This window comes from Camelina sativa, chromosome 1 (genome assembly GCF_030686135.1).
Source record: "Camelina sativa cultivar CO46 ecotype springtype chromosome 1, ASM3068613v1".
In the NCBI taxonomy this organism is placed as follows: Eukaryota; Viridiplantae; Streptophyta; class Magnoliopsida; order Brassicales; family Brassicaceae; genus Camelina; species Camelina sativa.
Window position 1 is genome coordinate 2,433,716 of NC_141880.1, and position 11,956 is coordinate 2,445,671.

Genomic DNA, 11,956 nt, shown 5'->3' on the forward strand with positions numbered 1-11,956 from the left:
GTTTGACTTCAATATCTTACCGACTTCCCCGAATCTCAATTGTTTGAAACGACGATGTTTTAATATATCATTGACCTTAATCTATTTTATTCATATTTTGTTAATTTGTTACTTCTGCTTCTGCATGCTTGTTTATCTTTGACTTGTTCACTCCATTTTCTACCGTTTTTTATTGTTCCCTCGGTACGAGGTTTTGTTGGACGAAATTCAAATTAATACATCATCTGAAGTCCACATTAGCGAAGAATGTTCTACAAAAAAAATCGAACTTAAAAATAACCCCGCTAAACTACACTAGTTTGATATTTATAGTTTTCTATTTTTAACGATTAATGAACTCATCTATAAGACTTATTTGCTTAGGACAAGTTACTCATTTAAGTAAATTTGCTTTCGACTTTGACTACGAAATGTTACCATCTCATTTCAAATATCTTTCATGATCCGTATTTTAAAAATAAAAGTGGGTTCTGACTGAAGTTTTTTTATATTTCTACGCTAAAACTCTTGTTTGACAAATAACTTGTTGGCTCTATAACTACTTGATGGAAATCGTACATTTTATGTTAAACAATGAAATTAAATATTTGACTTCGAACCAAACAATAGTAAATTAATAAACATGTAACGAAGACCTAGAAACTTGTAGAAAACTTCTATTCAACCATACCTTATTATAATCATCGTGAAACAGGATTAAAAGGGATTTAGCTGGACTAACCACTTACTTGTGACAATTAAATAATGTAAAGTACGTTCATTTTTAAGGGCTTTGGATTAACGCTTCCGTTGTTGACTTGTCAACAAAGAAAGAGAAGACAGAACTGAAGAGACTACAAAACGCACGAGTGGGTTGTGATTTTAACTCGTATAGCTCTTTGACTAATTTGACCGGGGACACGTACGTCAAACTGATTAATATTCAATACATATCAAATCAGGTTACACAGGTCAAAATTTATCAAACTATTTCTAAGATCCGATATTGATATTAGACATAAAAATAATATTCCTATTAGGTTCAATCCGAGATGAATACTGTCGAGCCTCGGTTATGTCCCACATGTGTGTATATTGTTTATTAGCTAGCTCTCTTATATATGTGTAGTAACTAATAAGAGTATGGGAAGTTCAGCAATATACATTTGGGTGCTTAACAAGGAAATTATTTGGTATTTTACTACTTCTTATTAATTTCTTTACTTAAGGATTTTTCTGATCCTAAAATTCAAAGTAGTTATACAATATTTATATACCGCAATTTGGTCAAACACGAATGGAAAATGCTAATTGTTATTTGCTACTTGATGGTATATTAATTATTATAGAGTACATCCTCTAGAGAGAACAAATCACATATGGTATTGATCATCATCATTGTTTTAAAAGCCATCTTGCACATATAGGTTTTTTTTCTATATAATGTTTAATTAACTAAGATATAGCTTTTTGAATTGGGGAAAAATATATGTGAGAAAGAAAAAAAAAACAAAAGTATTATAGCATTCTAAATGAAAACAAAATTGGGTTTAACGACAGAAATGTTTGTCTTTAAACAAACAACATGTTTCTTTTGCGAAGCATAGAGAGAAAAGACGAGAGAAAAGTAATACTAATAATCAACAAGCACTTGTGTTCTCCACTTCGGAGGAAACCAAATTGCTTATAATACTAATTTTGAAGCTACTTAAAATCCTAAATATTACTTTATGTTCCCTATTAGCTTTGTTTTCTTTCATTATTTATATAACTTCGGATAATTGCTTTCACATCTACATTAACATTTCATCTTCTCGTTAAATTTTACTAAACGTGCGTCAATATATATAAATTCACATAATTAAATATATGAAAGTAAACTTAAATTAATTAGGATTAGAAGCTTCTAACCGATTGACTATGTAGATTACTACAAATACAAAATTTTCACCCTCATATAATTATTCATTAACAGTCAACGTTCCTATAATTATTGTGAAGCTCTTTTGTAAATTTAGACTGATGATACAGACAATTTTTTTTGTTTTCTATTTTCACGTATAACACGACACCACTATCACTATTAATTCATTTAAGCGTATAATATAAACGTTTTGATCGAATTATTGGTTTAATTTGATTTCATTTCGCCGGTATATAAACCTTTAATCCTTAAAACTCTCTTTTTCTTTTCTTTTTTGTCAACCCCAAAACTATAAAAAGATTGGAAACTGGTACTCTACGGGCTTCTTACAGCCATACATTGAAGTGGAATTAAATGTCGAGCTCCCGAACTAGAAAATCTATCGAAAATGTGAAACCGTAGATGGTGGTGTATTTTAAATAACAATAATGAAATGTTAAAAAATGAAAAGTACGTAGTTGTTCAAAATAAGTAATATAATTGTCAATATGAGTCGTTTAGTTAGTCCACTTCAAATCAATTAATAATGGAATTTTACTTCCCCTACATCCTACCATATTTTCAACACAAAATTGTTTATTCCAAAAAATATATATATAGTTTCATTAATTAAACTTCTAATTTTGCGGCCCTTAATCCAATTGAGTCATACCCCGATGATCAGAAGCGTGACTAGCGGGAAAATTTTATCTCCTTTTCTTTCTTTTTCAAATTATCATCCACAGGAAACTAGCTAATTAAACTGGTTTCTAGGAGATGTAGTTCCTTCAACCTCATAGTATCTGAAGTTCGAATCTTTGTTTTACACATGATACACGAGCAATTCACGTACGTGATGTACACTCATGAATCATGATACAGAAACAATTCAAGTAGAAATAGAGTTATATAGGTTAATTAAAAGATCAATTAAGGCAACAAGTATCAAATATCTTGCAATGGAAAGAAGTCATGTATGAACAACTATGAGTCTATGACCACTTGCGTCAGTAACAAACCTATGTAATTTAACTATCGTACGTATCTTACAGTAAATAATACATTGTGGTGCTCTACTGTACACATTCTTTTGTTATGGTGCACATAAAGAATGTCAAATTGCTAATCTACTATGTAGCTATAGTACACTTTATGAGTCATCTTGGAAAAAATGTACGAAGAAACATGTCGACCAAAAAAAGTATACAGTGTGTGACATATGAGAAAGGCAATTTTAGTATTTACGCGAGTGAGAAAAAACTAAAAAAAATATTAATGATGAACCATATAGGTATAGATATAATTCAATGGAAAAATATAAACAAATTACAAATATATAATACGAACATACAAACATGCGTTTAAATTTTATTTTATTTTCTCGCCAAAAATAAAACTCATCTAGGGTTACAAAAATCTCACAGAAAGGGAAGAACACACCTCTAAAAGCAAACAAACGCACAAAGGGTTTGATGATATTCACTCTCATATTCAATGGTATAACAATGGCTAATAGTTAATACCAAGCATAAGCGTTCTGAATGTTAAGTCACAACTTCGAAGTTCATTTTATTTAAAAGAAAAATGTCTTTAAAAATATACAAAATAAAAATAAAAAATGATGGAAACTCAAAAGGGCTGTCATTGTTCAGGGAGGACTTTGTATGTGTAAAGGGCCATTGAATCTAGACTTCAAACTACATTCGCCTGTCTTTTTCAAATATAACTTTCATATATCTCAGCTAATAATCATAACTATTACTATTATAAAGAAAAAGAAAAAAATATTCTATTACCAATATAAATATCTAAATTTATAGAAAAATCTGCACGTATTCTATAAACACCAGATTAACAAACAATACATGATACCTATTAAGAGAATATAGTTGCTAAAAAAAATGATGAGAATATATATTAATTTCCACACTTAATTCGGAACCAAAGCGCGCGGGCAGCTACAATACTAGTTTCTCTAGTAACCCGCCGTTTGGATTAGCCGAGCTTAGGTCGGAGTAGGACGTAAACTCTTTTAGATGCAAAAGCAAAAACAAACTAACGACGTACACTTCATGATATTTTAATATGTATCTCTATACATATTTCTGGAACAATCTCACCATCGATCGTTGTCGTCAATTTCATATGCAATTTTAGGTGTAATCATTTTCAGATTAATCTTATCTTATAACCCATCTTCATTCTCTTTGTATGTTACTTTAAATAAGATTAAAAAAAGTTGTGGTGTGATGTGTGTTAATTATATGCGAAAGTGGTCCTGAAAACAGATGCCCTCGTATTAACCAACACACGTAAGAGAATATTCAAGATTTGGAATTGTGGAGTGACCAATAAATCTATTTTATTAAGATTTAGTAAAAACTTTGATGGCCTGTTGGTCCGTGTGTTTTGGACTTTTGTGTAAACTAAGACATTAAGTTATATACACTAAGTTATTAACTTCATCAATTAAGAATGCGAGATTCGTGCTCTTCTGATTACATTACTACGTACGTGGTTTTATTACATTATTTAACTCGTGATTAAGATATTTGATAAAATTTGTTAATCTGACCTCTACGCTAAAACGAAAGAGTTAAATACACGTTAAAAAAGTGTAATCAGATAATTTCATCGGACGACAAAAATATGACTTTAGGGGGGGGGGGGGGGGGGGGGTAACGCTAGTTTATTTGAATGTTTTGTACGTGTCTTTATTTTTTTTGTTAAAGATGTTTTGTACGTGTCATCATACTGTTAGAGATTGTAATAAAAAAAATCTTGAAAAACTGTTTTGAGACTATGATTAGCTCTGCTGATGTTATAAAAAATAATAAATCTTAGCTACCAAGACATGTTTAAGTTTTGTTACAGATAACCGGAAACGATATATTGGAATGCAAATCATTTCGCGCGCTGAACATTTTTTTTTTTTTTTTTAACATTCGTTACTGTTATTTTTAGTAGTATAGATTTGAGTTTTCTAAATTCTGATGCCATCAAATATGAATTACATCACTTTCTAGATTAAAAAAAAAAATTAGCCTCTCACTCTTTTTCAAAATTTGCAGTTTTATCTGTTCACACTACTTCGGTTTTGTTCAAATACTTAAATCTTTGTTGTATAGGGAAAAGAAAAAGCATTTCCTTACTAAGATTCAATTTCTTGGACTTGTTTGCGACATTGTTGACCATATAACTTGTTTATTGCGGCCAAAATTTATTAAAATAAAAAGCTTAATATTTATATATAAGACAAATACCTGTATACATGAATACATGGATGTATGCGAGCGTGTGGGTGTGTGGTTCTAGCTGGTTCCTTTGGATTTGTGCCTACTAATGATGCCCACAAATATTCTTTGGCACATTGTTTATTGTTTCACAATTTGGCCTAATCACATAACTTATGAAAACCAAGTACACTTTGTTACCTCTTTTAAAAAAATTATATTTCATTAATCAGATTATGATATCGACCAACCAATCATAATAAGAGTTCAAAACTTACAAGTTTTGGAAGAAAAAGATTAATATCAGATGTATGTAAGTGGCGACGTGTCAGATATGTATGCTCAATGTATTGGCTACTATTCTTTCTTTATAAAAATAGTATTATTTGGACTTTCTAAAAGTTCTTTACAGTTTCCCGTTTCGACTTACCCCAAAATGGGGACCGATAACTTTTCCAAATCCGTCTAGAGTTCTGTCTATGCTACTGAATTATTAACGTAATAGTATATAGATCGATGGGAGTTTTCACGTTGAATTTGCTTTTCTTGTTGATATTCACATAGGGTTTTAATTTTTAAGAAATATTAGGACCGGTCTAAACATGTTACATATCAGTTATGTAAAGAATGATACAATCATTATTTGTATGTAACTACTACCATATACATATCGATCGAGTCCAAAACATTTTACAATTGCGTTCACAACCAACCATTGATTATCATACTTCATCAAGAAAGAAGCTATTTTTAAGCATATTAATATCAAACGAAAAATCAAATACAGTAAAATACTATGGACGGATCTTTAATCATTTGTCTCTAGAATAACTTTTTTTATAGGTTATATATATATAGCTGCTAAAATTGTTGTATTACTCAAGAGCGATGAAATTTAATTAATTAATACAGCAAGCGACAGATGATAGGATATATGTATTTACATATATGCTCTCATCTTATAATTTGGCCTTATATATAATTTCTAGATTCATATATATATATATATATTCCAAACATTTGATACTTGCAAAAATTATTCTAACTGAAATTTTAAAAGTTTTTTATTTTCTTTATTACAAAAAAACTATAGTTGTCCATAGTATAATTCAATTAGGGAAAAACTAATTATTTGGTTTTGTAGACGAATTTTTAATATAAGATGTGGTTCCTAAAAGAAAGACATGTGTGGAGCTAAAACAAATTGTTTTTACATATTTTACTTTATAGTGGAACACGTGATGTCTGTGCCACCAAAAATTTATCTTTTTTTTTGTCAAGTTAAAAGTCGTATGCGCATAATGAGCATATATATATATGTATTCTTATTTGTATTTTGGGGTAATGGAGAATCAGAATTTACAAATACATTATCTAAGCGACCAGAAAATATTAGATTACAGTTGAGCCGCCAATCCAAACTACATAAACTCGATTTAGCTGGATCGATTAGAGTTCGAATAGAGTTGCCTCTGAAAAAGGGTAATTTCAAACTATAGAACCATTACAAACTATATTATGACTGAGTGACCAGTAAATTGAAGAAACTTGGAAAGATTTGGATACCAAGTATATAGCCGGGAAAACTCATACCAAAATGCAAACTAACTTTCAAGGTTTGTGACATAGTAGTTTTTGTACATATATATCAGATTACAGTGGTCTGTGGCTTAAAAGAAGATTGTACAATTCAAGTTTTTTGTGCATCTGAATGACTTTATACGTCTTAATCGAAAGATACACAGGGTTTCAAAGATTTACACCTCTATGAAATAATAAAATAGTTATCAAACACCATAACTTACAGTTTAAGTGGGTTTCAGTATATAGTGCATCACCGTACATTTCAAATCCATAGTAAGCAGGATTTGATAAATCGCTTGTTATGTCTTTTTCAACATTTAGCTTGATAAGCAAAACCAGTTGATATATCACCTAGTTGACAAGTTGATGCATATATTAATTAGTTCGGCGTCGTTTAGTAGTAGGTTAAGTTTACATTATGGTGCACACAAAAGCGTAGTAAATGATGTTTAATTAACTACAGCAATTAGTGTAGTTGCTTTGAGCGTGGGGTTTATTAGAGAGTGGTCCTATATTTATATAATGTCGATTAATCTCATAATTTGTGTATTACGTTACACGTTTGTTGGAATAAGTCATGCTACAGTATATTATAGAAAGAGTTATTCACACATATTGGTTTCGTTAGCCATTGATACGATCAAATAAATAATTAATATCACAATTTGACGAAAAAGCGAAACAATTAATAAAAAACAATTACTATGACAAACAACGCCTAAAAACAACACCATTATAAATATAAATTTATCATATCATTCATGTCAAAATATGCTGCATATTGCATATAAAGATGCATGATTGCATGGCGTATAATCTATGATACAGTGATATTAGCTTAGAGATATTATCTACGGTATATTCTAAACCCTGTGGGCAGGCGGAGGTATATGTACATATATGTAAACGTAATGCATATATATATGTCAGAAATTCGAGTAGTACTCATCCAAATGAATCGTGGATGAAGGCTTGAGAGCTTTCAAGTTTCAACTACTTAAAGTGAGATTATACCAAAGTTCACTATTATATCTAAGTTAACCATATCAACTTGTCCTTTTGATATTTACAAACTTTGAAAAGAAAAGAAAACTTTTAACCAAAAAAAAAAGACATTATCGAAAGGACGTGTGATACGTAGACATTTCCACTTTTGTCTTCTGATACATACACAACTTAGCCAAAGTAATATAATACACGCACGATATATCAAATTATATATAATACGTTACTTCAGTGTCAAAAAATATTGGTTACCTCTTAAGAACCTTCACTGGAAAAAAGATCTCTGGTGAAAATCTCTTCACCTCGCATACATAATCTTTCGAACTCTAATTATCTTCAAAAGACATATACAAGTAAGTAGTAACACAATGAAATCTAAACCTACATGGGGATCAGTTGAACTATTTTGAAAACAATTATATAAATTTCGGGGCTGTAGAGTGCGTGGTTCTTGTGTAAAATGAATTCGGACTTTTTATGGTCAAATAAGAACTGGAAGAAATAAGGGGGAAGTGGAGAAACTTAACAAAGGAAAAGGGGGAATATATACATATATTTTTTTGCAACTTGTTTGAATAAATTAGAAATCCATAAAAGGAAATAAACATATTGATTATTTGACACCAAAAAATTCAATAGAAATTAGAAAACGGAAACAGAGTTATTTTTACGCACGGAGTGGAAAGTCAGCGGGTCAACTTTTAAAACTCAGTGCTTAATTTTAAGTGCTAAGTGATAAATAACTCTTTGCTAATTATTCCTTTAAACTGATATTTTATCTGGACGGCCTCTTTTTCTACTTATAGACTTCTAGTAGTATTAACACTTCATCCGTTTTTAATACTGTTTAGACTATTAATTATGATATATAGATTTTAGATTAATTTTGCAATGTCTCTTATTTGATATACGTTTAACTAGTAGTACCTCTTTTATTTTGATATAGAGGGTATTAACTAAAGACGATAGGGTAATTTTTCACCAAACCAAGTAACAAGAGGAAATTAAAAACTCTTTTGGCCTTTACGGGTATGTTGATCTTAGATTAAGGTTTTTATTGAGTTTTATTCTATCAACATGACAGAATAAAATAACATCTTTATTTGCTTTGTTATAAACAAAACTGAAATAACTGTAAAAAAATTTAGCCTTATTGTTGGCTTAGTCGTAAACATGCATGCAAATAAAAATAAAATTTATTTTTATGTTTAGTTAAAAAAGAAAAAGAATGGACTCAATGTATTTTTTTAAAGAGATATATTCAATTAAAGAGATATAATTCATAGTGGTTCAATGGTTAAAAAAATCATTATGGGTTTTAAGGACATGATAAACTTTGAATACAAAGACTTACCTCCGATAATTAAAGAGAATAATTTTCAGCCAAGTGGACTACCCGCATTCGATTATCCTTCACGAATTTTAAAAGTTAAAGAAATAAAATCTTAAGGAAAAAGAAGCTTAGAAACAGAATTAAGGAGTACAAAGTTATAAATAATTAAATCAATAAACATATAGTTCCTATATTACGGCTGTCTATTCCCTTCTTCGCACATGTTCCAAATAATTTTAAAAATGAAAAGAAAAATTGAAAATTATCATCTTTTTTTTCTTCTATAAAAACCCACAACTTCTCTTTTTCTTGTGCATTCAAAACTCATCCTTTCTCTATCTACACATAACACCAAAAAAAAAAATTCTCTCTCTACCTCTCTCTCTTCGCAAAACCACAAAGAAAAAAAAGTAGAAAGTCTCAATCTCTTTGCTGAATAATCTCTTTTGTGGGTCTCTTCTGTGTGTATCTATGGATGACAAAGGAAGAAGCTCAAAGAACAACAACAACAACATGGAAGACGAAATGGACCTCAAGAGAGGTCCCTGGACCGCTGAAGAAGATTTTAAGCTCATGAATTACATTGCTACTAATGGAGAAGGTCGATGGAACTCTCTTTCTCGTTGCGCAGGTATGATATATTATTTTCATATACAGATATAGTTGTATATATGTATGTTCCACTTCCATGAGCATCTTTTTAAGCATAAAGAGACAAAGAACAAGTCGCATAACATAATAAATTTATTGCTTTTTGTTCAATCCTTTTCATGTTTCAATCACCATGTGTGATTGTGTTTTTTTTTCTTTTAAATCGCCCAACCTTTACTATTTTTAAAGATAGTTTTTAGAAAAAATAATAATCCGAAAATGGTTTCTTTCTTTATATGCATAGATGAAAAGACCCTTCATAGGTATGAATCAAAAAGTGCAAACCTCTCATGTTTTCTCTTTCTCGTCTTCTTCGTATTTCTAAAAATAATTTCATACGAATAAATAAAGTATCCATGATTTTGAGTGAGAGATATTTTAGTAATGGATTCAATTATTAACCATCTCAAATTTGAATAAAATATCCAAATTTGGTTATTCAATGGGTGAAAATAAAAGAAGAACTAATGCGAATTAATGATCATCTATAAGGGAAGAGCACTAACTCAATGGGAGAAAGCTTGCTGAAGAAAAAGACCCTTTAGGACAATTTGCATCATAATATATACGGTTCATTCGTTGCGGGGGAATTTATAGATATAACTTTACCGAAAATGAAACAATTATTATAATGAGTTTCTTCCGTATAAAATCATCATACTATACGTAGACATGACCGACCTGTAAATTAATCATCATATGTACTTTTACAAATGAAACAGGACTCCAACGCACCGGTAAAAGCTGTAGACTGCGGTGGTTAAACTATCTCCGCCCTGATGTCCGCCGTGGAAACATTACACTCGAAGAACAACTCTTGATCCTCGAACTTCATTCCCGTTGGGGCAATAGGTATGTTTCACAAAATAATAAATAAGAATATATATCCTCTATTAATATATCATCTTTTCCAAATAATATTTTCTTTATACTAGTCGATGAATTTTATTTAAATGGATTGAATCTGTTTTTTTTTTTTTTTTTTTTACATATAATTTTGCATCAGAACTATAATAGATTAATAGGGTATAGGGGAAAATATCAAATCATGTCGATGTTGATGGATAAAAGACACCACATACATATATGATACTGAGATATACAAATCAATAATAATGTCATTGACGACAAGAAAATAAGAATTTGATTATCACCATGATTTGTTTATAAGCGTTAATTTATTCTTTGTTATATTGATGGATAGATGGTCAAAAATCGCACAATATTTACCGGGGAGAACGGACAACGAGATCAAAAACTACTGGAGAACACGGGTGCAAAAACATGCAAAACAGTTGAAATGTGATGTGAACAGCCAACAATTCAAAGACACAATGAAGTACTTATGGATGCCTCGGCTAGTCGAGAGGATCCAATCCGCCTCAGCCTCCGCAGCAGCCACCACCACCACAACCACCAACACCACGGGATCAGCCGGCACGTCATCTTGCATGACAACCTCTAACAATCAATTCATGAATTATGACTACAACAACAACATGGGACAACAGTTTGGTGTAATGAGCAACAACGATTACATCACGCCAGAAAATTCCAGCGTGGCAGTGTCTCCGGTGTCAGACTTGACGGAGTACTACAGCGCTTCAAACCCGAACCCGGAATACTACTCGGGTCAAATGGGGAATAGTTATTATCCGGATCAGAATATGGTGGGTCCACAGTTATTACCGGAGAATTATTTCGATTACAGTGGATTATTGGACGAAGATCTAACGGCTATGCAAGAGCAAAGCAACCTCAACTGGTTTGAAAACATTAATGGTGCTGCTTCCTCTTCAGACAGTTTATGGAACATTGGAGAAAGTGATGAAGACTTCTGGTTCCTACAGCAGCAGCAGCAACAACAGCTCAACAATAATGGTAGCTTCTGATGAATATAGAAGAAACGATTAGAAATCGTTTTAAGTTAATTAATTATACACTTAAGTATACGTGTGAAAGGAATTTGTTGTAAGGGAATAATTAAAAGACAAAGAATGTGTTCACGATAGTATTATATTAGGATATATGAGATCAGCTTTTTTATTCCAAGCTTGATCATATATATCATGGCGTTTTAACAAAGCGCTAAATTTGATTGGTTTTGGTTTTGTTTCGTTTCTTTGGGATTGTAATGATATTTTGTGGATAATTCATATGAAAATAATCTAGATTTAATTATAAGAAAATATAACTCATTCGTCGGTGGGAGCTAGTATACAATAAACATAAATAATTGATCCTGTTTTCACACTATAGATTGAGTAT

At 30.8% G+C, this 11,956-nt stretch overlaps 1 protein-coding gene across 1 annotated transcript; it reads left to right on the plus strand.

Moving 5' to 3' along the window:
• Positions 1 to 9,346: 9,346 nt before the first annotated feature.
• Positions 9,347 to 11,877, plus strand: LOC104724247 (transcription factor MYB108-like). The gene is made up of 3 exons (XM_010442740.2): positions 9,347 to 9,668; positions 10,411 to 10,540; positions 10,893 to 11,877. The coding sequence occupies exons 1-3, from the start codon at positions 9,509 to 9,511 to the stop codon at positions 11,578 to 11,580; spliced, it is 978 nt and encodes a 325-aa protein (XP_010441042.2). The 5' UTR covers positions 9,347 to 9,508; the 3' UTR covers positions 11,581 to 11,877.
• Positions 11,878 to 11,956: the final 79 nt, after the last annotated feature.

What these genes read in the sequence shown, in the direction of transcription:
- LOC104724247 (XM_010442740.2), top strand. Translation starts at nt 9,509, where the DNA reads ATGGATGACAAAGGAAGAAGCTCAAAGAACAACAACAACAACATGGAA. An exon ending in CTCTCTTTCTCGTTGCGCAG is followed by an intron (nt 9,669 to 10,410) that starts GTATGATATATT and finishes CAAATGAAACAG; the next exon opens with GACTCCAACGCACCGGTAAA. An exon ending in CATTCCCGTTGGGGCAATAG is followed by an intron (nt 10,541 to 10,892) that starts GTATGTTTCACA and finishes ATTGATGGATAG; the next exon opens with ATGGTCAAAAATCGCACAAT.